The 26,790-nt window shown below is 44.3% G+C and overlaps 1 protein-coding gene across 11 annotated transcripts; it reads left to right on the top strand.

Moving 5' to 3' along the window:
* Positions 1-211: 211 nt before the first annotated feature.
* Positions 212-25,707, top strand: exoc7 (exocyst complex component 7). Of its 11 annotated transcripts, XM_066665405.1 has the most exons (22): positions 212-413; positions 2,172-2,237; positions 2,917-3,101; positions 4,290-4,395; positions 4,594-4,810; positions 5,522-5,689; positions 6,230-6,241; positions 13,053-13,142; positions 13,753-13,824; positions 14,795-14,940; positions 15,149-15,301; positions 16,644-16,742; positions 16,843-16,905; positions 17,244-17,310; positions 23,020-23,058; positions 23,386-23,451; positions 23,624-23,744; positions 24,085-24,180; positions 24,719-24,782; positions 24,909-24,950; positions 25,062-25,195; positions 25,486-25,707. In XM_066665405.1, exons 1-22 carry the CDS (start codon positions 354-356, stop codon positions 25,586-25,588), a joined length of 2,169 nt encoding a protein of 722 aa, XP_066521502.1. In that variant the 5' UTR covers positions 212-353; the 3' UTR covers positions 25,589-25,707. The 11 variants fall into 11 exon arrangements, with proteins under 11 accessions (XP_066521502.1, XP_066521503.1, XP_066521506.1 ...); XM_066665406.1 differs by lacking the exon at positions 6,230-6,241 and having other exon boundaries at positions 213-413; XM_066665409.1 differs by lacking the exon at positions 13,753-13,824 and having other exon boundaries at positions 213-413.
* Positions 25,708-26,790: the final 1,083 nt, after the last annotated feature.

Genomic DNA, 26,790 nt, shown 5'->3' with positions numbered 1-26,790 from the left:
ATTTGAGACGCGGCCTGTTCGTGTTGGCTATCAGCTGATGCTAAATTTGTCTGAATGCTTAAATGGTTAAACCCGTGGTTGTATGGTCCATATATGTACAGTTTAAATCCTTTATCTTCACGACACACCACGGAGTTTCTGTCTATATTTATATTGAAATTTAAAATTTAGGCTTAGTTTATTAAAAAGACTTTTATTTTGTAATGTTTTGCTTCGATTGCCATATTAGAGCTACACCTAGTGTTCATATCCAGGGCGGAATGGCTGTTCATATATTTACGGTTTAACCTCGCAGTTAAGAGGGCATTTCGTTATTGTTTACGTTTAAGTAAAAGCTGTAAAGGTTTTTAAAGATGATTCCGACCGAAGACGCGTCCGCGAGAAAGAGAGAAATAGAGGAGAAGCTCAAACAGGTCTGTAATTAAGATTAAAGCTGGAGAAACGGAAGGGCAGCAGAAATAAATACTATATAAATGTATCTCTCTTCAACTTACAATACAAACGTGTATGGGCGTGCAGTCAAGTTGTGAAAGATCTTTGAAGCGTTGCTGTTTTATTAAGATACAGTGCTGTTATTGTTTCATGCCACACCTCACTCTGCAGCAGTAAATGGCCTCTGTTCCTTATTTATCTGCTCTTTAATATTTACCCCGGTGTGACTTTGAATTTAAAACAAAATCAGTCCTGTGGTTCATTACATGATATAATTAGTGCTTAAAAACGGTTCTAATTATTTCTGGTTAAAGATGAACCATTTTTTAAATAAGAAATTCTCAGTCTTAAAGCAGGATGTTTCCAATAACAAGTGTGAATGAGTCCAGAGGGAAAGTATCTGCTGAGATGGTGTCCTCCTGCTGCTGAGAGTCGCTCTGTAAAACCAAAGATCACTCAGAGCTGTTGGGTCAGAGTTAACAGTTATTTGGACCATGTCAGATATGTTTATGTTCTTGTCACTCACACAGACTCACAGATGAGTCGATTCTGTGAGTCAGTCTCCGTGCTTGTGGCTCACGGTGCTGATCTGTACAGAGTTGAAAGGGGAGAGATATGGACAAAAATGAGATGATGACAATTGTTGTGAAGTGCAAAATGAGGTTTGCCCATTCCTCAAACGTGCCCACAGACATCCTCTGCTGTAACACACCCGTGACTGTTGGTGCTGCTCAGTCCACACTTATGGATTGGGATGGTGAACGGGATGTTTTGAAATTTTAACAGTGTTACATGGGGCAGCCTTTGCCTAATGGTTAGAGACCAGGCTTGGTACCGGAAGGTTGCCGGTTCCATCCCCAGGAACAGACAGGAACGTCCATAGCTGAAGTGCCCTTGAGCATGGGTTCCCCCCACTCTGGGTGTGTTGTGTGTGTGTGTGTTCACTGCCACAGATGGTACATTGTACAATTAGGGGCGGCACGGTGGCGCAGCAGGTAGGTGTCGCAGTCACACAGCTCCAGGGATCTGGAGGTTGTGGGTTCGATTCCCGCTCCGGGTGACTGTCTGTGAGAAGTGTGGTGTGTTCTCTCTGTGTCTGCGTGGGTTTCCTCCGGGTGACTGTCTGTGAGGAGTGTGGTGTGTTCTCTCTGTGTCTGCGTGGGTTTCCTCCGGGTGACTGTCTGTGAGAAGTGTGGTGTGTTCTCTCTGTGTCTGCGTGGGTTTCCTCCGGGTGACTGTCTGTGAGAAGTGTGGTGTGTTCTCTCTGTGTCTGCGTGGGTTTCCTCTGGGTGACTGTCTGTGAGGAGTGTGGTGTGTTCTCTTTGTGTCTGCGTGGGTTTTCTCTGGGTGATCTGGTTTTCTCCCACGGTCCAAAAACACACGTTGGTAGGTGGATTGGCGACTCAAAAGTGTCCGTAGGTGTGAGTGTGTGAGTGAATGTGTGTGTGTGTCGCCCTGTGAAGGACTGGCGCCCCCTCCAGGGTGTATTCCTGCCTTGCGCCCAATGATTCCAGGTAGGCTCTGGACCCACCGCGACCCTGAACTGGATAAGGGTTACAGATAATGAATGAATTGTACAGTGACAGATTGCACATTATTTTCATTATCAAGCTCTTATCTTAGACCAGGACATGGATCCTTTTAAAGAAATAACATGGTAACGTGGTTGTTTTGCTGGTAACAGCTTCAAGCATCGAATGTCTTGTTTCTGCAAAATAAATAAATGCTTTAATCCTCAGGAGCAAGAAACACTGTCCTTCATTCGGGAGAATTTAGAAAAGAGTGACCAGCTCACGAAAGGAATGGTAAGAGACTGTGAAATCAACGAGCTTTGAGTGAGAAACATGAACATTTAGAGGAAGGAACAGTATCCTCAAGGCTTCATTATGATGTAATATTAAAAGAACAAAGCTGATTTATTTATTTATTTAAAGTTTGGTTAAATGCACATTGTTACATTTCTGTGTGAAACTAATTTGTTGCGTAATTAATTGATCAAAATTGATGAAGAAAGCCATTGATGGTAACAGCAGGCTGTGAGACATTTTTCTTCATGCCTCTTGGAGCGGGGATTTAAATATAAATAAATAAATAAATAAATGGAGGTTCTTCTAGTTCCTTGAAGCTGAAACTTAACATCGCAATATTTTAAGACGTTGGTGTGGGGAATATATTTGCACCACCGACAATAAAAAAATAAAACAATAGCGTCATATATTTTTAACCCATTACACTCCCTTTAAACACAATCAGTTTCCTCTCTCTTCATTTGGCCACTAATTTAAGATGATGGTAGATGAGAATAGACCCAGAAAAGCCTGCCGTGGGTCAAGGCGGGATGTTAGTAATTGGTCACAACTGTGATTCAGAGCGAATGGCCCAGGTGCATCAAATACAGCTGTAGTCAGGGTGTTTTTTATAAACTTTTTTTGTATGAATGTGTAAACGGACTTCAAAAGTAATCGTGATTTTCCTGTCTCTAAGGTGTCTATCCTGTCCTCGTTTGAGAGTCGTCTGATGGCGTTGGAGAACTCCATTATTCCAGTTCACAAACAGACAGAGAACCTGCAGCGCCTGCAGGAAAACGTGGACAAAACGCTGTTCTGTCTCGACCATGTCATCAGCTACTACCACGTCGCCAAGGACACGGACAAAATCATCAAAGAGGGGTGAGGATGATACCGTAACGATGCCTGGAGGAATAATAATAATAATAATACATTTTATTTTTGGCGCCTTTCAAGACTCTCAAGGTCATAAGAAAATCAAAGCAAGACAACAGGTAGAAACTAATTAAAGAGATACATAAAATCAAAGGACTAGGCTAAAGACTGCCGTCCTGAACAGAGGGGTCTTGAGGCGTGATTTAAAAACGTCCAGGGAGTCAATATTACGGATGTCCGGAGACGGGGGGGCGGTGCGGCTAAAAGCTCTAGACCCCGTGGTGGTCAGACGGGCGGAGGGACAGTGAGACTGATGGACGAGGAGGATCTAAGAGTCCGGCAGGGTCTGTTTATGTGGAGGAGCTGTGAGGTATGGTGGGGAAGGTGGTAGATTTAACAGGGAGCCAGTGGAGCTGTTGAAGAACAGGGGAGATGTGTCTGAACCAGTTGTAACTTCTGAAGGGACTTGAAGGGGAGACCAGAGAAGAGAGAAGTGCAGGAGTCCAGACGGGATGTGCCCAGGGAGTGGACCAGGAGGGCAGTGTTGTCAGGAGTGAGGGAGGGAAGGAGGCGGTTGATGTGACGAAGATGGAAGTATGCGGAGCGAGTGATGTTATTTATATGGGTTTGGAAAGACAGAGTGCTATCGAGGACGACACCCAGACTCCTCACCTGAGGGGAGGGGGAAACAAAAGTCACAGGGCGTATGGTGTGCTGTGTGAGTGTGTGATTCTGCTGAATCTTGTCTCTCTGATGTGTGTTGTTCTTATTTGATTGTGTGATGTAAAGGCTGCGTTCACATTAAAGCCTCGTTACTCAGCGCAGATGTTTTGCTCAGATGGTATTTGGCTAATTGACGGTTCACGTTTGTAAATGGAAGGTGCCTGTATCTGTCAGCTTCTGTAACAAAGATTCTTCATCGCATTTTGCTTGTGTTTGAGGTACATGACTTGAATGAGAAGGTGAAAGATTTTACTGACGCACAAAGAGAATGGGTGAATGCTAAATGTCCCCCACTGCACCATGTAGAACACACTGTAGGTCAAAATAACGGTTTCTGCCGTCAGGACATTGTGTGTCGATTATAAAACTGTTTAAATTTGTATAAGCTTCACATCTTGCAACTGCCTCTTATTGTTAAATAAGTGTGTGTGTGTGTGTGTGTATGTGTGTGTGTGTGTGTGTGTGTTTCAGGCCCACCGGTCGGTTGGATGAGTACCTTGCCTGCATTGCAAAGATCCAGAAAGCTGTGGAATATTTTCAGGACAACAATCCAGACAGCCCTGAACTCAATACAGTGGTATAGTGTCTCTCTCTTTCATTCTCTCTCTCTCTCTCTCTCTCTCTCTCTCTCTCTCTTTCTTATAAATTACTAAATAACAATAATTCCTATTCTGCCTCTGTATTTAACTACGTTTACATGGATCTCTGCCGAAGTGTAAATCAGTCTGAAGACTCCTTCTGTGGCTGTTATTTTATTTTTTTATTTTTTTTTTAGAAAGTGCGTTTTGAGAGAGGTAAGGAGCAGCTGGAGGCAGAGTTTCGCGCTCTACTGACCCGCTACAGTAAGCCGGTGCCCGCCATCTTGATCCTGGATGCGATTGGAGGAGACGAGGAGCTGGAGGGTGAGGTGACCCTGGAGCACCTGCCTGAAGCCGTGCTACAGGACATCATCTGTATCTCTGCCTGGCTGGTGGAATATGGACGCAACCAGGGTACGAACACCACACACACACACACACACACAGAAATCCGTCACACGCTGTATGAGGACACACGTTAACATCCATTAAATTAAATGTGAGCTTGTGTGTGTTACGATATGAGGTTTTTAAAGCAGAAACGGAGCTATAGACTTTTCTTGTAAAATAATTAAAATCACCATGTTCCCCATTAGAGGTGGGCGATATGGCCCTAAAATCATATCACGATATTTCAGGGCATTTTGGCAAAAACGGTATCTTTGGCGATACGAATAAAACACTGAAAAATGCTTGTATTAATTTAAAAAAACAGAAAATAAATGTTATCTTCATAACACCAGGGTTTATGGTTCATCTGATATTTTATAACACAAGCCACTCCTCTCTGTTGGAGCACATTCCTCCACTTTCCCCCGTACTTCACTGTGGCTTAACGACTCATGTAAAGAACGCGTGCCGTGTTACGGGTAACTGCATGACGTCATTACGTAAATAAGTCTGAATATGACTAATATCATGATGTTGATTTTTATAGTTACAGTATACGATATGCCACAGCCCTACCCCCCATAAAGGAAACAGCTTCTTGGATTAGTAACTGGGGATTAAAGGAGCGGATTTCACATTTCATGTCTTTGTAATGTTACTGCTGTTAAATCTTTCAGGTTGTTTGAGTTTGAGGGTTTATGCAGTGGATATTGTTTGGTGTTTGTGTCTCTGCAGATTTCATGAACGTCTACTTCCAGATCCGCTCCAGTCAGCTGGATCGCTCCATTAAAAATCTGAAGGAGCATTTCCGTAAGAGCAGCGCCTCCTCGGCCCTGCTCTACTCCCCCGCCGTCCAGACCAAACGAAAGGACACCCCCACCAAGAAAGCTCCCAAAAGACCAGGTCAGCCCCCCCCCTGTAGAAACGGCATGTCCAGAGAGGTCTACTCTGAGGTTAGAGCAGAGCTCACTGGGTCACTGCTGGGTATCGCTGGAGTTTAGGGGTGTAAAAATGCCTCAGTTCAATCTGAAGGTTACAATTCAGCAGCCATGGTTTCAGCGTCCCTTGATCGATTGATTAAAGGTTCGTGCTTGTTCTCAGGAACATGGTGTTCTTAGTAGATTACTGTTGTAAATAAGTCATAAATACAATAGTCTAGATCACACACATTGCACCAAATCTGGAGGAAATTTGAGATCTCAACGTTGAATTGTCTCCCGTAGAATTGTTTAAAACAAAACTTGCTGAGCTCATAGATTTACACCCCTAACAGTGTTGCATTACATGGGTTTCACTCAGGTCCTCCTCTCTGATCCTGCTGTTGCTTCTCTGAGACCCACTCGATTGTTCAGTGTGGCCTTCTCGTCTTGTTGCTCTAATTAATATCCTCTTCCCCTCTCTCCTCCTTTTGTTTTTTCACTCATTTTGTTGAAATGACGGCAGTCTACATCCCAGGTAAAGTGTCAGCTTTAGTGTGCTCCTGCCATCGCTTGCTTTGTTAAAGCCACATTAGAACCAGAAGGAACAGAAGAACGTTAGTAACACATGAACTCTACTGTAGGAATAGGCAGAGTGAGCATACCTTAGGGCACTGTTGCGTTTGATCTTCCACTCACAGGAACCCAGGAAGACTAGCAATAGTAGTGGGACTTTGCTAGTAGTAATTTCTTCACTTAAATATATATATATACACACAGGGGTTGGACAGTGAAAGTGAAACACCTGTCATTGTAGTGTGGGAGGTTTCATGGCTAAATTGGAGCAGCCTGGTGATCAATCTTCATTAACTCCACACTGCACCAGTAAGACCATGTGCATCCAATGGTTCAAACACTGTGTCCTGAAGGCGGTGCCGTGTATCAGGACGACAACGCACCAATACACACAGCGAGACTGGTGAAAGATTGGTTTGATGAACATGAAAGTGAAGTTGAACATCTCCCATGGCCTGCACAGTCACCAGATCTAAATATTATTGAGCCACTTTGGGGTGTTGTGGAGGAGCGAGTCAGGAAACGTTTTCCTCCACCAGCATCACGTAGAGACCTGGCCACTATCCTGCAAGAAGAATGGCTTCAAACCCCTCTGACCACTGTGCAGGACTTGTATATGTCATTCCCAAGACCAACTGACGCTGTATCGGCCGCAAAAGGAGGCCCTACACCACACTAATACATTACTGTGGTCTAAAACCAGGTGTTTCACTGTCATTGTCCAACCCCTGTGTTTATATGTGTTGTCACCAACTGCTCAGATATTGTAGCATTCTCGCCAAGAGATGGAGCAGGGTTTTTGCTAAACACTTTGGTGTCAGGGGAGGTCATGACAGTGTTAATATCATGAAGAGCTCAAAGCCAAAGCAGAACCAGGCCGAAACGTTAGCTTCTTTTAGTAGGAATCTTCTTTGGAGCCGGTTTTCCATAAACAGACTCACATCGTCTACAGAGAAAACACTTCTACGTATTTGTTAAATTACTATTCATCTCCTGAACTTAATATAACGAAATACACATAAAAACCTGCTGTGTGCAAATAAATGTAAACAGTGTACTATGATACTCTCTGTAGAGTACGTATTAACTCTGTATGAGCTGTCGTCCACACTCTCAGATCCCTTTATCAGAGGAAGTGCACTTGAGAGAGTTGAGAGAAACGCTGTCTAAATGTCCTCAAACACATCAGAACCAGGCCGAGCATCAGCGAAATACACACAGCCGAAGAACCAGCAGAAAACAGCATTTCAGTTCAGACTGCAGTGTGCTTGTGTTGTTCACTCCTTGTGCGATGTTGCTGCCGCTTCAGAGTTGATTAGTGCGTGTGTGTGTGTGTGTGTAATGCAGTGGGTAGTAGATGCAAAGCTTGACTATCTTCATCTCATTCTGACTCTTAGAGCTCCTTTCCTTATATGGCCATTGCATGAACTACACAGGCCACTGTTGCACACAGTCACACCTCATGGAAAGTTCTGTAAAGTGTACAGCTGTGTCTCCTGACATCTTCCAGGTTTCCTCACCACTTTATCTGTAACACAGGGGCTCAGAGGAAACCCACACAGACACAGGGAGAACACACCACACTCCTCACAGACAGTCACCCGGAGGAAACCCACACAGACACAGGGAGAACACACCACACTCCTCACAGACAGTCACCCGGAGGAAACCCACGCAGACACAGAGAGAACACACCACACTCCTCACAGACAGTCACCCGGAGGAAACCCACGCAGACACAGAGAGAACACACTACACTCCTCACAGACAGTCACCCGGAGGAAACCCACACAGACACAGAGAGAACACACCACACTCCTCACAGACAGTCACCCGGAGGAAACCCACACAGACACAGAGAGAACACACTACACTCCTCACAGACAGTCACCCGGAGGAAACCCACGCAGACACAGAGAGAACACACCACACTCCTCACAGACAGTCACCCGGAGGAAACCCACACAGACACAAGGAGAACACACCACACTCCTCACAGACAGTCACCCGGAGGAAACCCACACAGACACAGAGAGAACACACCACACTCCTCACAGACAGTCACCCAGAGGAAACCCACGCAGACACAGAGAGAACACACCACACTCCTCACAGACAGTGACCCGGAGGAAACCCACGCAGACACAGAGTGAACACACCACACTCCTCACAGACAGTCACCCGGAGGAAACCCACACTGATACAGGGAGAACACACCACACTCCTCACAGACAGTCACCCGGAGTAAACCCACGCAGACACAGGGAGAACACACCACACTCCTCACAGACAGTCACCCGGAGTAAACCCACGCAGACACAGGGAGAACACACCACACTCCTCACAGACAGTCACCCGGAGTAAACCCACGCAGACACAGGGAGAACACACCACACTCCTCACAGACAGTCACCCGGAGGAAACCCACGCAGACACAGGGAGAACACACCACACTCCTCACAGACAGTCACCCGGAGGAAACCCACACAGACACAGAGAGAACACACCACACTCCTCACAGACAGTCACCCGGAGGAAACCCACACAGACACAGAGAGAACACACCACACTCCTCACAGATAGTCACCCGGAGGAAACCCACACAGACACAGAGAGAACACACCACACTCCTCACAGACAGTCACCCGGAGGAAACCCACGCAGACACAGAGAGAACACACCACACTCCTCACAGACAGTCACCCGGAGGAAACCCACACAGACACAAGGAGAACACACCACACTCCTCACAGACAGTCACCCGGAGGAAACCCACACAGACACAGAGAGAACACACCACACTCCTCACCGACAGTCACCCAGAGGAAACCCACACAGACACAGAGAGAACACACCACACTCCTCACAGATAGTCACCCGGAGGAAACCCACACAGACACAGAGAGAACACACCACACTCCTCACAGACAGTCACCCGGAGGAAACCCACGCAGACACAGAGAGAACACACCACACTCCTCACAGACAGTCACCCGGAGGAAACCCACACAGACACAAGGAGAACACACCACACTCCTCACAGACAGTCACCCGGAGGAAACCCACACAGACACAGAGAGAACACACCACACTCCTCACCGACAGTCACCCAGAGGAAACCCACGCAGACACAGAGAGAACACACCACACTCCTCACAGACAGTGACCCGGAGGAAACCCACACAGACACAGAGAGAACACACCACACTCCTCACAGACAGTCACCCGGAGGAAACCCACACTGATACAGGGAGAACACACCACACTCCTCACAGACAGTCACCCGGAGGAAACCCACGCAGACACAGGGAGAACACACCACACTCCTCACAGACAGTCACCCGGAGTAAACCCACGCAGACACAGGGAGAACACACCACACTCCTCACAGACAGTCACCCGGAGGAAACCCACGCAGACACAGGGAGAACACACCACACTCCTCACAGACAGTCACCCGGAGGAAACCCACGCAGACACAGGGAGAACACACCACACTCCTCACAGACAGTCACCCGGAGGAAACCCACGCAGACACAGGGAGAACACACCACACTCCTCACAGACAGTCACCCGGAGGAAACCCACGCAGACACAGGGAGAACACACCACACTCCTCACAGACAGTCACCCGGAGGAAACCCACGCAGACACAGGGAGAACACACCACACTCCTCACAGACAGTCACCCGGAGGAAACCCACGCAGACACAGGGAGAACACACCACACTCCTCACAGACAGTCACCCGGAGGAAACCCACGCAGACACAGGGAGAACACACCACACTCCTCACAGACAGTCACCCGGAGGAAACCCACGCAGACACATAGAGAACACACCACACTCCTCACAGACAGTCACCCGGAGGAAACCCACACAGACACAGAGAGAACACACCACACTCCTTACAGACAGTCACCCGGAGGAAACCCACGCAGACACATAGAGAACACACCACACTCCTCACAGACAGTCACCCGGAGGAAACCCACGCAGACACAGAGAGAACACACCACACTCCTCACAGACAGTCACCCGGAGGAAACCCACGCAGACACAGAGAGAACACACCACACTCCTCACAGACAGTCACCCGGAGGAAACCCACGCAGACACATAGAGAACACACCACACTCCTCACAGACAGTCACCCGGAGGAAACCCACACAGACACAGAGAGAACACACCACACTCCTCACAGACAGTCACCCGGAGGAAACCCACGCAGACACAGAGAGAACACACCACACTCCTCACAGACAGTCACCCGGAGGAAACCCACGCAGACACATAGAGAACACACCACACTCCTCACAGACAGTCACCCGGAGGAAACCCACGCAGACACAGAGAGAACACACCACACTCCTCACAGACAGTCACCCGGAGGAAACCCACGCAGACACAGAGAGAACACACCACACTCCTCACAGACAGTCACCCGGAGGAAACCCACGCAGACACAGAGAGAACACACCACACTCCTCACAGACAGTCACCCGGAGGAAACCCACGCAGACACAGAGAGAACACACCACACTCCTCACAGACAGTCACCCGGGCTCAGAGTCTCAGTGGGTCTCATTCGTGTACAGCACATTTGTTTATTTCTCTTTAATTCTTCACAGTTGTCAGGTAAAAGATGTATTGCTCAGATGTGTTAGCGAGTGTGTAATTCATATTTAGATCATGATAATGAACTACTAAGTTCAGTAAGGTGTGAGCATGTTGGTTCTTTCCGTTAACATCTACACAGTCTTTAAAAGAAACCTGACGGGGTTCTGGTGGAAAGGCCTTGGGAAAGACCCCATTCCAGCCCTAGTTCCTCTAAGTGTTTGTGAGAAGGGTTAATGGGTGAGGCCTCTAGTCTTCAGTGATTCAGTGTTGGTCAGGATTCATGTTCTCCTCATGTTTTCTAACACATTTATCAGCTGTCTGCCGTTGTGCTTTAGACGATCCTCGGCCTTGTTCTGTCACAAACTGCATGTTTTGCTATATTTCAAAGCTAAATGTGATTTAAACTGCATCCGAACTCAAGTGCTTCCCACTAAAGGCTTATTTGCAACACTGCAACATCCTGATCTCCTCGTTTACTGCAATAAGGATTTGGAAATGATTCAACATCACACCCTCAACCTAGTCGTTCCACAACCTCGGGCCTTTTGGGTTTAATTACCATTCTTTTACTCTTTAACTTAGTGCAGTAATTTACTCCACAATAAAAGGCCCTGTTCTTTGGTGACAGGTGATGTATTAAAGGGATGTATGTAAACTGACCACCATTTTAAAACCACTTGCCAAATAGTGGTACATTTTAATGCAGATTTCTTTACAGGAAAACTCTCGTTTTAAAGAATATGTAAAGTCAAGTTTATAATATTTCAGTCAGTTATTAATACAGTGTTAATGATAAATGGGACCCAATATTTCCACCGTGTATCATCTGGGTGATTATCTACACGATGAATTGTACAGTTCCAGGCACGCTGATCATTTATTTAATAATTATGGGATTTCGGATGCAGTTTAAGGAATGGACCGGCACTAGCATGAGCTACAATCTGAAACAGGAAGTGATGTTGTTTGTTATGAGACGGTTTGTTGCTGTGATGAATTAACCTGTGTGTTTTCTCCTCACTGTGTATTCACTGCACTGACCCTAAGCTGACAATCACAGGAATGTAAGGCTGGCCAGAATATCATTCTATAGACGAGTGTATAAACACATCTTTTAAAACTTAACTTTATTTATAGAGCACTTTAAAAAACAACAACAGCTGAAACAAAGTGCTGTACCAAGATGGTTATAAAAATAACCAATAAAGAGAAATAAATAACTTAACTAAATAAATAACTCATTCATTCATTCATTATCTGTAACCCTTATCCAGTTCAGGGTTGCGGTGGGTCCAGAGTCTACCTGGAATCATTGGGAGCAAGGCGGGAACACACCCTGGAGGGGGCGCCAGTCCTTCACAGTGCGACACAGACACACACACATTAACACCTACGGACACTTTTGAGTTGCCAATCCACCTACCAACGTGTGTTTTTGGACTGTGGGAGGAAACCAGAGCACCCGGAGGAAACCCACGCAGACACAGAGAGAACACACCACACTCCTCACAGACAGTCACCCGGAGGAAACCCATGCAGACACAGAGAGAACACACCACACTCCTCACAGACAGTCAGCCGGAGCGGGAATCGAACCCACAACCTCCAGGCCCCTGGAGCTGTGTGACTGCGACACTACTATTTTTAATAACCATTTTTTTCTTCGGTTTTAGTTAGGTCTACTTCTGTCCACTTGTTGGTCTCCCACAATCTCACATTTCTACAGAGCTGAGAGGTTAAAGGCAGCATGTGCTTCCTCCAAGGCGTGAAGTTCTTACACATCTTTGTGAACTGCTGTTAACACCACATCACTGAAGCTAAACACACTTGGAGTAGAACAACTCTCTTATTTTAGATATCTGGTCCAGCCCTACATGAATGTGTGTGTGTGTGTGTGTTTGAGTGTGTGTTTCTGTGTGTGTGAGAGAGAGAGAGGAACTGGAAGTGATGTCGTGGTGATAGGTGGCAGGGTTTGGTTTCAGAGGACCTTCTCTCACTCTGTAATGAGGTGGTTGGCTGGTTTTGGGGAAAACTCACACTCTAGCCTTCCCTCTGCTTCTACACTTTACACTTTACCTGTCTTTCACTCCCTTTCTCCTCCCATCCCGTTTCTCTCTCTCTTTCCTCCTCCTGCTGCTGCTCTATGGGGTGCAGGGACAATCCGTAAAGCTCAGAATCTGCTGAAACAGTACTCTCAGCACGGCCTGGATGGGAAAAAGGCCTCTAACCTCACTCCTCTAGAAGGTAATCATTTCTTTCGGTGTTTCATTCTATCCTTCTTTATCTTCCTGTGTTTTTTTGGAGGCTGTGGTTTTATTAGTTTTGGGTAAAAAAACAGCCTCAAGATGCAGAGACTTAGACGCACAACAGCTTTACAAAGAGAACTGACAACAACATAATATTTCAGACAGTGCTGTAACAGTGCATTACACTCTACAGCTGTAGGGGGAGCCATGGAGCAGAAAATGGCAAATATTACCTAGCGTTCCTTTAATGTTGAGCCAAAGGCTGGTTTTCCAGAAGCTTCTTCCTGGACCGTATTTGCCTTTCAATGGAAAATCACATTTAAAAATGCTGTATCGTTGGCTTCAAACACAGTCCTGATGTGTAGCCTCAGTAAAGCTGTTGTGATGTTTCTCTCTGGTGTCTGTTCGTGCTGGACCCTCTAACACGCAGCAGCACTAACTAACCTCCAGCACCTAGGACCTCAGCACACACACACGCCCACTCTCCGTGGGTTCGGTGGATATGTACGCTTCCCTGGTGGATGGCTTGGTGGGGGGCTTCTTCACCGCTGCCATGGTGATGGTAGGTGGTGACTCGGGTCATGTGACTTTACCCCCTAAACAATCAGGTTTTGATCTCGAGCCGCGTGGCGTTAAGCACCTGACGGAAGCGCTGAGTGACAAACACGGGGCGTCAACAGGTGAGTCTCTACAGCCTCGGCCCAAACCCACCAGGCTCCGCCTCCACAGGTCACAGCCGTCTTAAGATACTGTTTCTCTTGTTTATGAAAACCATGACAATCTACTTCTCACGGTCTTTACTTCAGCTTACTTTCTCTTTAAGGGGTATCAGCTGTTCTCTTATTTCTGTCTTTTGAAGACGTCATCTTCTTCATCTCTCCCTCCCTGTTTCTTATTTTTCTTTTTTTTACATGCTGTCATTTCTCTTTCTGTATCCTTTCAATCTTTCTCTTTCTTTCTCTCTCATGCTCTTTCTTTCTCTTTCTTTTTCTCTCTCGCTGTCTCTTTCTTTCTTTCTCTCTTTTTCGCTCTGTCTCTCTTTTTCTTTCTCTCACTCTCTTTCTTTCTCTTGCTCTTTCTTTCTTTCTCTTTCTTTTTCTCTCGCTCTCTTTCTCTCTCTCTATCTCTTTTTCTTTCTCTTTCTCTCTCGGTCTTTCTCTCGCTCTTTCTTTTTCTTTCTCTTTTTCTCTCGCTCTCTCTGATTTTATTTTGTCCAAATGTTTTATGAATGCAGAACAATCAGGATGTCCATGACTCAGTGTTAAGTGTGAGATCATACTCTAATGTGTGTAATTTTAATTTGAATATACTTTCAGTTTAAATTGAAGAGAGATTCTTCTGATGTCACGTCAAGGACAAAAAGCACAACATTTATTTTTCCTCTGCTGACTGTTCAAACCATCAGACCATCCAACTTAAATGACTCTGCTTTCACTTATGAACAAAAATGTTTCGTTAATTAACTTTCGGAATCTACATTTCCACAAAGATACCAGTTAAAAATGTGTAGAGTAAACCATACTTTTGGCAATAACTCATTTTAACAGTTAATGAAGATTAGCAGCATTCAGTCTCTTCTCGTGGTACTTCTGTGTGTGACAGAGTCACTCGTCTGATGTGTGTGTGTGTGTGTGTGTGTGTGTGCGCCAGGGAAGGATGATGTCCTGGATGTTGAGATTGATTCGTATATCCACTGTATCAGCGCGTTTGTGAAGTTGGCTCAGAGCGAGTACGCTTTACTGACGGAGATCATTCCAGAACACCATCAGAAAAAAACCTTTGACTCACTCATACAGGTCAGTGGCACACACCTCTGGTTGTTGTGTGTGTGTGTGTGTGTGTGTGTGTGAACAAAGGTGAAAAGGTGAGCATCTACTAAGTATGTTCAAAATTTACAGAACGAAAAAATTCAACCATTTAAAACAATAAGCAGAGAAGCCTAGTCATGTCTTGTTGAGTGCGGTGACTTTTTTAAAGGCTGTGTGGTGTGTGTTCTCTGCGCAGGAGGCCTTGGATAACCTGATGCTGGATGGGGACACTATTGTAACAGCCGCTCGCAGAGCCATCATGAGACACGATTACTCAGCAGTGCTCACCATCTTTCCGATCCTCCGCCACCTTAAACAGACCAAACCTGACTTTGATACTACGCTGCAGGTGAGAGAGCGTGTTTAACTTTAACAACAATAACATGCAACTGAGGGAAGTTCCCGACATGACCTTGATATTATTGTTTAAAGGCTAAGCAGCAGCTCTGTGAAAGTGTCAAACAAATAAATACAGTGGAATTTGAGTTCCTAACTTGTTCCCAGCGGTGTTGGGAAACTCTAATAGGCGTCTTGTCTGTGACGTAGATGGTGGACAACAACTCTAGAAGCTGCACTTAATTTAATGCAAAATGAGGAAAAGGTGTGTTGTTTTTGGCTGCAATCATTCAATGTACAGTGGGACATCTGTGAACAAATGGCCCAAAGATCCCAAAATATCCAGAAAATGGACTAAATTTGTCCACTTTAAACGGGCACTTTGGAAAGGACCATCCGCTCACTCCGTTATCTGTAGCTCATTTCACTGGCGCTTTTCCAACAATATGGGCATGTAAGGACACCAACGAAAGGTGTTCAAGAGCCTCTGTAACATGGAGGTAAACAGGGTAAGGACACTCACTTCGCCTGTTTTAGTTGGTGTTAGTTAACGTTAGCTTGACTCGCTAAACTCGGTGGCTCAGATTATACTCGGCTACGTAGCTGCATTACGGAGGTTTATAGTGTCGGATGAATTCGAGTTCGACTTCGATCACATTTACAAGAATAACGGTACCTCTACATTTGAGTTTAGCTTATTGCTAGGCTATTGTCATGAATAATGTTGGTTATTTAGCTAGATACTGTCATAACAGTCGGTCATAACGGTGTTTTACCGCGGCGTTGTTCAGCTGTTTTCCACCAGTGACGTCACGGTCGCGTTCGAGAATTTCCGTAGAGAGCTCGGGTTTTTCCGTCAGTTTAATAAAATTGTCAGTTTTAAAGCAAATTAAGCTGCTATTTTCATTTTAATTCATACTTATATCTGTCAGTAACTACAATAATGTGGAATATTCATGGAGGGCCATTAAGTGGTGCTTAGCCTTTAAATGATGAATTTGATTTAAATGTTTTCAGAACGACTGACTGGAACTGAAATGTTAACAGGATTTAAAGTTTAAACAGTATCTGAAATGTAATTTTACAGTAATTATATACTGTAGGTTTCATGTAGTCTTCCTAAAGATCTGCCAAACCTGTTAATTATTAATTTCTACAGCAATAAACTCATGCTACACTGTGTCCAACAAGTCTATTGGGGATTGTTTATCTTTAATAAGCCAAATCCCATGAATTTGACTGCTCAGTTATGTTTTGGTTAATGGGTGTGTGTGTGTGGGGGGGGGTGGTGGTTTTGTTTTAATGATATAGCGATGTCTATTTATTTATTTATTATTATTTTTTATTTTTTACAGGGAACGGCGGCCAGCACCAAGAACAAGCTGCCGACTCTGATCACATCCATGGAAACGACAGGAGCCAAAGCACTCGAGGAATTTGCAGATAGCATCAAGGTCAGCTCACACTCTCACAGCCAAAGAACAACAAGCCCACACACACACACATGTACAGTTAAAAAAAAAAACAATAAAAATAAATCCCCCTCTTCCTCAGAATGATCCGGATAAGGAATACAACATGCCCAAAGATGGAACAGTCCACGAGCTCACCAGCAACGTAAGTCCTCCTCGGTCATTGTTTTATACCTGTTTTAGTGCACGTTTGTTCTTATTTCAAATCTTTTTTAACGATTTCATTTACTCATTAATTCAGTTTTCCTCTGTATTCTTCCCTCTGTCTTTTCTTTCTTTTTTTCTAATTCTGAGGTATTTTATATTGTTTCCTATTGTGGGCATCACCTTTTCTTCCTTTATTTTTTCCTTCTGTCTTTTATTCTGTGTTTGTTTTTCTTTTTCCTTCATCAATGTTTTGTTCTCTTCCTTTTTTCATATCTTTTCCTTAAATTATTCTTTTCTCTCTGTTTTATCTTCCTTCTTATTTCATCCCACCCCCAGGCAATCCTGTTCCTGCAGCAGTTGTTGGATTTCCAGGAGACAGCGGGAGCGATGCTGGCCTCTCAGGGTAAATATCACTTCTTACCCACCACTGTTTCCACAGAGATAATGGTCAGACATTCGGTGAATGGCTGTCAAACCGTCTGAAAATGTTAGACTGGGTATTACAATGCAGCGTCATGGTTTAAACCAAAGTCATTTCCATGATCCCCCTTCCATAGTGCATCTGAACTCTCAGATGAAGAGAGAGCGCCCTTGTGTCGTTGGGTATATCAAAGTTCCAGTCCCGTACATGGAGCTGTAATGGGTCTGATATCTACACATGAAGCCTGTGTTTAGGCCCGAGTTCTGCAGCAGTACAGATAATGATCACATGAAGAGATTCAGTGCATTAGCTGATGTTACACCCCATACACAATGTGTACAAATGTATGTATACAGTTTGTGACTAGCTCAAGATACACTCATTGACAGGCTTTCAATCAAACACAATATCAGCTAATATAATCCCCATAGAAAAGCATTGATCAAAGGTATGACACACTGTAGCAGCTGCCAGATGTGAGCATTTTGACTGGATGGGTGTAAAGCCCCCCAGCCCCGGGGTTGTGGAGCGGTGCAGTTGTGCGCTCCGGATCGATAGAGCGCCATCTAAATCAACAGGGATGAGATGAGTAGCGTTTATGATCACATCGGTCACACGTCCTCACATCGGTCACACGTCCTCACATCGGTCATCTAGTGTGAAGCCCCCCCAGTGCAAGTGTGAAATTACAGTGGAGGATTCTAAAATGCAGGTATTGATGATAATTGATTGAGTCACTAATGCTTGGACTGACTGAGTGAGCAATCCCATTTTTGGTTTGTGAAGGCAGTCCTTCATTCCCACATCTTTTTGGTTTATCTTTTAGACAGCTTTGTCCCAGCTTTCACTCGTTAATTTACTGTGTTCCTTTTTCCTGGAATCTCCTGCTTTTCTGCTTCACCCATGGAGCACAAAAATCAGTCAGTGCAGCGACTTCATCCTCAAGACTTAGGACTGTCTTCGTGCCTTTGGCTTTTGGCTTTTATATCAGTCTTAAAATGTAAAGTTTCCTGTAGAATATCAAACCACTGTGTGATATAAGGGTCTCTATATACATCTTTACATATATACTGTGTTTGACAGTGTTTTATTGGAGTATCTATCCAGAGAGAACCTATTAGCTTGGGTTGCCCAATTGTTTTCCATGAACCTCACATCAGTGGCAGTTTGCTATCACCTGGGCTTCACTGCTCTTTGAGCTAATGTTCAGTAGCAAGGGTTCCAAAGTTATCACTTGAAAGCATGAGTTTTTAAAACAAACCATGTTCTGAGGTACAAGTATTAGCCTCGGAAAGGACTTTACTGATTGGTTAATGTAAGGTTTGTTTCTGAATATGCAAATACAGCATTCTGGCCATTTCTACCAGATCTTTTTCAGTATTCATACCTTCCATCTCTCATGTCTCTGAGGCTCCAGTATTGAAGGCCACAGCACTTTAGAGTTTAGCATTATCCTTTATTTAAAACAGCTCACCAGTTGAACACAGACTTTAATGCAATGCAAAACCATTATATTGTTCCCATGAAGTGCCTTTGTTCATCTCAACTTAACTCAACTCAACTTTATTTATAGAGCACTTTAAAAAACACCAACAGTTAAAACAAAGTGCTGTACAAAAGATGTTTATAAAACAAACTAAAACAAAATAAAATAACCAATAATGAAAAATAAATAACTTAAATAAAAACAACACTAATAAAATTAATAAAAGAAAACAAACGTCTCATGCTGAGTTGAAAGCCAAGGAATAAAAATGGGTTTTAAGATAAGTTTTAAAAACCGAAAGTGAAGAAGCCTGCCTAATCTGTAATGGTAGGCTATTCCACAGTTTCGGCGCAGCAATTGAAAAAGCTCTATCTCCTCTGAGCTTACGTTTTGACCTCGGCACCTCCAGGAGCAGCTGATCAGCTGACCTGAGGCACCGAGCAGAGACGTGGGGGTGTAGCAGCTCAGTGAGGTAAGGTGGGGCGAGTCCATTTAAAGATTTGAAAACAAATAAAAGAATCTTAAAATGTACTCTAAAATGCACAGGCAACCAGTGGAGAGAGGCCAGAATGGGAGTGATATGTTCCCTCTTACGTGATCCCGTTAAGAGTCAGGCAGCAGCATTTTGCACCAATTGGAGACGTCTGAGGGAGGACTGGCTGACTCCAAAATACAGTGCATTGCAGTAATCCAATCGGGATGTGATGAAGGCATGGATTACTGTTTGAAAGTGCTCGTAAGAGAGAATTGGCTTCACCTTTGCCAGCTGCCTCAGGTGGAAAAAGCTGGACCTAACTACTGTGCCTATTTGGCGGTCCAATTTAAAATCACTGTCCATCTTAAAACCCAAATTTAAGATAGTTGGCTTCACATACAAAGTCAAGGGGCCCAAATCAACTGGAGGGGCTTCACAGGGACCACTGGGACCAAACACCATCACTTCTGTTTTGTTTTCGTTAAAATGTAAAAAATTTAAAGCCATCCAGTCTTTAATGTCATTGAGACATAACAACAGTGGTTTAATTGAGAAAGCATCTTTCTTCTTTAAAGGGACATATATCTGGCTGTCGTCAGCGTAACAGTGAAATGCAATGCCATGTTTTCTCAAGATAGAGCCCAATGGGAGCAGATAAAGTGAGAAAAGGAGGGGTCCTAAGATTGAGCCCTGTGGAACTCCATATGATAGGGGAGCTGAGGAGGATTCTGAGCCAGCAAAACTCACACACAAAGTTCTGTCCGTCAGATAGGACCTAAACCAGTCCAAAGCACTACCACAAATGCCGACTAGATGCTGCAAGCGGGAAACTAAAATGTTGTGATCCACTGTGTCAAAAGCAGCAGTTAGATCCAGCAGGACAAGAATTGCATGGTCCCCAGAATCATTGGCCAGGAGAATGTCATTAAAAACCCTGAGCAACGCTGACTCTGTACTATGCAAGGTTTTAAAACCAGACTGAAAAACCTCCAGAATATTATGCTCATCCAAAAATAATTTCAGTTGAGCATAAACAACTTTCTCCAAGATCTTTGAAATAAAAGGCAGCTTGGAAATAGGCCTATAATTAGCCAATACTGTATGGTCGAGGCTAGGTTTCTTGAGCAGGGGTTGTACTACAGCATGTTTAAAACTCACAGGAACAACACCAGAAGACAGGCTGCTGTTAATAATGGCCAGAACCTGCTGCCCTAGAGTATGAAAAATCTCTTTAAGAAAGTGAGGAGGCAAAACATCACAAGGAGAACCTGAGGGCTTTAAATGGCCCACCACATCCTCCAAGTGCGACAGAGTCACCGGCTCAAACCTATCAAACACAGCCAAGCAAGGGGCAGAGTCAGAGGGGTCAACAGCAGGAGCTGTGATAAGAGCTCTTGCAGTAACAATCTTATCAATAAAAAAGTGCAGAAAGTCATTACACATGTCAGGAGATGCTTCCAAACAGACAGGCTGAGGGGCCTTAAGAACAGAGTCAATGGTTTTAAATAACACACGTGGCTTATGACAATTTGCCATAATAATATTTGACAAGTGTTCTCTCTTAGCCTCTTTGATGGTGCTCTGGTAAGAACCAGCAGTCTTTTAACATTTGAAATGAAACCTGCAGCTTATCCTTTTTCCATCGGCGTTCAGCTCTGCGACACTTCTGCTTTGCTGCACGCGCTTGGTCATTGAACCAGGGCTCAGGTTTAACTTTGGGCTGTTTAGTTCTTAATGGAGCCACTGAGTCCAGTATGGTTCGGCAGGAGGAGTGAAACCAGGAGCTGAGCTCCTCCGTATTAACAGAGGCTGAGTCAGGAGGAGGACAAAGCTGGTCGAAAGCGCAGGTGAACTGTCCGGCAGTGAAAGAGTTAAAACTCCGACCAAGCCGAGCAGGAGCGCAAGGTTTAAAAGCAGCACAGGAGAAAACAACATCAAATAAAACAGGCATGTGATCAGAAAACCCACCATCATGGATCTCTAAATTTAACACAGACAGCCCATAAGACAGAACAAGGTCTAAGGTGTGTCCATGTTCATGTGTGGGCCCGGACACATACTGCACTAAATTAAAAGAGTCAATGATGTTAACAAAGTCCTTCACCAGCGGTTTATCTGGACAGCACACGTGAATGTTAAAGTCCCCGACGATAAGGATGCGATCATATTTCGGCATATGTCCCGCCAAAAAATCAGAAAAATCATTTATGAAATCCTTATTGTATTTAGGGGGTCGATAGATGACAGCACACAGCACCGGGTCAGAGCGGCCCACCTCAAATAAAGTGACTTCAAAACTGGAAAATGAGGGTGATACAGTGCGCTGTTTACATTTAAAATTATTTTTAAAAACAGTCGCCGTTCCTCCTCCCCGGCCTGACGTCCGCGGGGTATTGAAATAACCACAGCCAGCCGGCAGAAGTTCAACGAGAGCACTGTACTCACCAGCACCAATCCAAGTCTCTGTCACAAAAAGAAAATCCAGGCTTTGAGAAGAGAAGAAGTCCCTCAGGATAAAAGTTTTATTTGCCAGTGATCTGGCGTTCACAAGGCCGATCCTGGCAGGAGCTGAGGCCTGTGCTTTAGACAGATTAGGAGCACGAAGCGGCGTCCTCAGGTTGCGGGGATTCACCCCACGCTCGCGGAGCCGGGAAAAGCAGGGGCGGCGGGGACGGGATCCCTCATCCAGGCCGATGACAGGTACCAGGGAGATGCTGATGGGCTCCAGGAAACGCCAGGACACCACGAATTGGGGGGATAATCCACGTCGTGGCCGGGAACTGGATGACGATTGTGAGAGGTAGACCTTTAGTTTCACTAGCCGACCGCCACGTTTACCGCGGCGGCGGCGACGCTTTCGCTGAATTGTTTGGGCCGAGGCCCGGCGCAGGTGATTCGGAATACCCGATAGGTGCGGGGGCAGAGGATTCTGTCCACTATGATTAAAAACACCTACATCACAGGTATTATATCTAAGATCCAGGAGAAACTGGCGATCATACACCAGTAGAGACTTCACATGTGAAGTGCCAAAGCTTAGCAACACTAACAACACAAGGCAAAGTGAGAGCAGCAGACGGCCAGCCACACACACCGGCGCCATCTTGATCCTTGATCATCTGGTGGTAGTGAGGTTCATCGTTGGTAGAATGTGAAAACATCAGCCTTTTAAACACCGCATGATGAACTAGATGCCGTATAAAACATCTATATTTAATATAAATAAGCCAGAGCCATCTGAAGTTAATGAAGTGATAACGTAACCCTCATTGATTTTTAAACAAAAAAAAGGTGTCAGAATTGTTGGCATTCCCTTAAAACATGGTCTTATTTATTTATTAGTTTCTGCCCCACATTCGGGGTGTCCATGAACACTGTGTAAACATCCATGAGCCTGAGAAAAGTATTTGGACATTCCTTAATTCGACAGCGGCCTTTCAAAAAGCTACACAAGTTCCCCACTGGATTAGCTTGTATTCAAGAAAACACTTTAATTCTGACTCAAAGATCCTGGAGAGACTATTATGACTCTGTTAGAGCAGGAGAGTAGTTCCGCCACTGCTGCACACACCCCCACCCACCTATTCGCCTTTTCATCCCTCACTCATGCTGCCTGGCTGTGACTGGTAATGCTTACTCTGCACTAACAAGACGTTTCTAACCTCTTGCACTTTTGCTTCTTTCTCTCTTTCTCTTCCTTACTCTTTTCTGCTTTGCCTCTGCTCTGTAGTACTCGGGGACACTTACAATATTCCTTTAGACCCCCGAGGTAAGCACACAATCAGGGCTTCAGCAGGGGAGTGTACCGCCCCCTCTCCTTTCTCTTTAAACTGGGTTCTGTGTCTTTGAGTGTTTTGACTTATGGCTGGGTGTATGTTAGTAGTCTCAAGATCTGCATGTTTATCAAATGCTCACTTTCTATCTGTGTAGTGTCTGAACTCTTAAATTCTGTCTAAAATATCAACGGTACCCAACAAGGCCCAAGCCACTTTAGTTAAAGCCTGAAGTAAAAGTGTGCAGCATGTCAGAACCTTGGAGCGTATGTTTTTATCACCAGTGGTATTTGATTTGTACAAACTGTTCTTCCTCTTTTCAGAGACCAGCTCGTCAGCCAGCAGCTACAGCTCGGAGTTCAGCCGCAGACTCCTCAGCACTTATATCTGTAAGATACACACACACACAGCCTCTCTGACAAATAACACACAAAATCATGCTCGTCTGTTTTGTTGTAGAGGTTAAGAAATGAAAGAAATATGCAGAAACCTTTTTATAATTATACCGAATTTTCCCAGAGTTCTACGTCATCTCTGATGTAATTGCGTGTTGTTTTCAAGGCAAAGTGCTGGGAAATCTGCAGCTGAATCTGCTGAGTAAATCCAAAGTGTATGAGGACCAGGCACTGAGCGCCATCTTCCTCCACAACAACTACAACTACATTCTCAAATCTCTGGAAAAGTGAGCTACTAATTGAATGCATTAAAACTGAGCTATCGCCCGGCGCCCCAGTTATAAACGAACAAAAGACTGTTTTACTGAAATAAATGTTAATATAAAATCCTCTGTGACCAGAACAGAGCAGACGTGGGGAAAACGAGCAGAAACCTTGGTAAAGGGACTAGGATTTTAAGAAAGTAAAATTTGTAAGATGTAAATAAAAGGTTCATTTATTTACTACGCGACTCATTAGAGGCAGAATAAATAATGTTTAGAAGGAATGAATGTTAAAGCAACTCTGGGCTGGGTACACGCAGGTGTGTGTGGAAGAAGTGTTTTCAGTGTGTGTTGTGATTGTCAGGTCAGAGCTGATCCAGCTGGTGGCCGTCACGCAAAAGAAGGCTGAGAGCTCCTACAGAGAACTTATTGAGCAGCAGATACTGATATATCAGCGCAGGTAACACACACACACACAGCTCTGCATTCCTGTTTTAAATCATATCTATTTCTGCAGCTTTGTTGCAAACTGCAGTTCGTCACGTGCTTCTCAAATTTCTAAAAATAAATACACTTTAAAGGCAGTGTCGACAATTCTGGGGAAGTGCTGTTTTCTGAGGTTTGTTTGAGTTCAGAAGCTCGGCGTCTTTTAAATTAAATGGAATGATACATTTGAGAAACAACTGTTTGTGGCTTAATTATAACTTGTCTAAGTTTTTATTCACTGTTTGAATTACCACAGAAAGTCCATTTGTAACTCGTGTTTAGTTTTGTAGCACTTTCAGTCTGCGTTTACTCTCATGCAGTTTGCGTACACTCAAATTTGGAGTCAGTTCCAATGTAGGTAAACAAAGACAGCTAAAAGAAGTCAACATTGCCCACCTATGGATCAGGAATATCCTCATGTCGACAGCGTACCTGACAGAGTCTTTTACAGACTTAGCTAGCAAAGGGTGAATAAACATCCTCTGAATATTTTTCAATTAATTTATTTACAGCTGGGTGAAGGTGACAGACCATCTCACTGATCGAAACATGCCGGCATTTCAGCCTGGAGCTAAGGTGAGACACACACACACACAAACCAGCCTCATCACACACTGCACCATTTGAATACAATTCACATATATGTTGTGGGTAAATACGCACTTTCTCAGCTAACTACAGAGATTTTCATTGTGTTTCCAGCTGAAGGACAAAGAGCGACAGGTGATTAAAGACAAATTTAAGGTAAAAACAGTATAAAAACTAGTTAATAAAAATGTATTAAAAGTAATTCTGAGAATAGCACGTGGGGTTGAGTGTATTCTGTTTTATATTATATTTGTGTGTGTTGTGCAGGGTTTTAATGATGGGCTGGAGGAGCTGTGTAAGATCCAAAAGGTTTGGGCGATTCCTGATAAAGAACAGAGGGATGCCATCAGACAGGCTCAAAAACGGCTGGTGTCAGAGCAATACAGAGCTTTTCTTCAAAGGTCAGATCTCTGTCTCTCTCCCTCTTTCTTTCTCTCTCTGTGTCTGTGTCTCTCTCACTTTGTCTCTCTCTCACTGTCTGTCTTTCTCTCTGACTCTCTCTCTCATTCACAACACAAGTTTTGTATGTTGTTATATTTTTTTAAATTCTTTTTTTTTTTTTTTTAAGATTCTGTTTTTATTTCATTTTTCCATTTGATTTTTGTTGAATGCTACTTCAGCCTGTAAGATGAAAGCCCCATACCGGAGAAAACAGTACACATCAGAGCCTTGTGTGTGTTTTCGTTCACAGGTGTGCAAACATTGCATTCACAAAAAACCCAGAGAAGTACCACAAATACTCTCCTGAGCAGGTGGAGGACATGATCGAGAAGCTGTTTGACACCTCCGCCTAAACCCTGCGCACTAAACACACCTCTGCTCCGATATTCTGCTCCTAACTGCACTACACCGTCTTTATTTGTAAAACTATAATTCTGTAAATACCTCGAATACATTTAAAAATAAAGAGAAGAGCGGAATGTTAACTGGAGTCCCGTCTTTACTTTGCCCTCCCCTGTCCTACGTTACTCTCTCTCTCCTGGCTTTGCTCTTTCCATTTCTCTCCATCGTATGAGAAATTAATAGATTTAATGCACGGTGTAACACCGTTTTGTAGATTATTTTCCACCACAGCAACAATCCAGGTCCCTAGCCTCAAACCAGCACCAAACAAACAACGTGAACAGTGTCCTAGTGTTTCACAGCTCTTTCTTTTCTGTCTGATCTTACACACCTATAGTCTCCTCCTCCGTTTCTGTTTCTCTCTGTTTCTGTAGCTTTTCCAACTGTTTCCATCTTTCATTCATAAACTCCATAGAGGAGTCACGTCCGGAAATATTTAGTTTAGACTAGAGCTACAGCATCAGAGTAATGCTATGTAAAACTATCATCATGAAATCCTGAGTACAGATCCTATCTCCTACATTCTCTCACACACTCACAAACTTTGTAGTTTAACAAAGGTGAAGAGAGAGAGAGAGAGAGAGAAATGAGACATGTCGTTGTTTAGATTTTAAGACGTGAAAATTTTTGTGGAACCGGTTTAAAACTCTCACACATTAATTCACCAATGGTAAGGATTAACAGCAGAAGGAGCACTGTACTTTCTTACCTTCAGGGGCTGCTCCACAAGGGGGTGCTGTTGTCTGAGGCATCAGTGGCACTTGTTGGGATTTTCAATACACAATGCTTCAAAATGGGTTTCAGGTCTCCGCTTCGATGAGTGACTGGACAAAATAAAATAAGGGTCGCGGTGGGTCCAGAGCCTACCTGGAATCATTGGGCGCAAGGCAGGAATACACTCAGGAGGGTGCGCCAGTCCTTCACAGGGCTACACACACACACACCTATAGACAATTTTGTGTTTTACAGTGTAAATTTGTCCAGGAAAATAACTAATAATTTAAGAAATGAATACAGCTCTTTTGTGAGTGCGTGAACCTTTGAAACATCATCTCCCTTGACTTTGTCAGCTCTTTTTCAGATGTGCCCTGTAGGTTACAGAGATTTGTTTTTGGACTGTGGGAGGAAACCGGACTGGTAGGTTGATTGGTAA

The sequence above is a fragment of the Hoplias malabaricus genome, chromosome 3 (assembly GCF_029633855.1).
Source record: "Hoplias malabaricus isolate fHopMal1 chromosome 3, fHopMal1.hap1, whole genome shotgun sequence".
Taxonomy (NCBI): domain Eukaryota; kingdom Metazoa; phylum Chordata; class Actinopteri; order Characiformes; family Erythrinidae; genus Hoplias; species Hoplias malabaricus.
The sequence above is the reverse complement of the archived record's forward strand: the minus strand, read 5'-3'. Positions and strand labels throughout refer to the sequence as shown.

Coding starts and splice junctions, on each gene's coding strand:
- exoc7 (XM_066665405.1), top strand. CDS start 354: ATGATTCCGACCGAAGACGCGTCCGCGAGAAAGAGAGAAATAGAGGAG. Junction 2,238..2,916: donor ACCAGCTCACGAAAGGAATG/GTAAGAGACTGT, acceptor CCTGTCTCTAAG/GTGTCTATCCTGTCCTCGTT. Junction 16,743..16,842: donor AATTTGCAGATAGCATCAAG/GTCAGCTCACAC, acceptor CCTCTTCCTCAG/AATGATCCGGATAAGGAATA.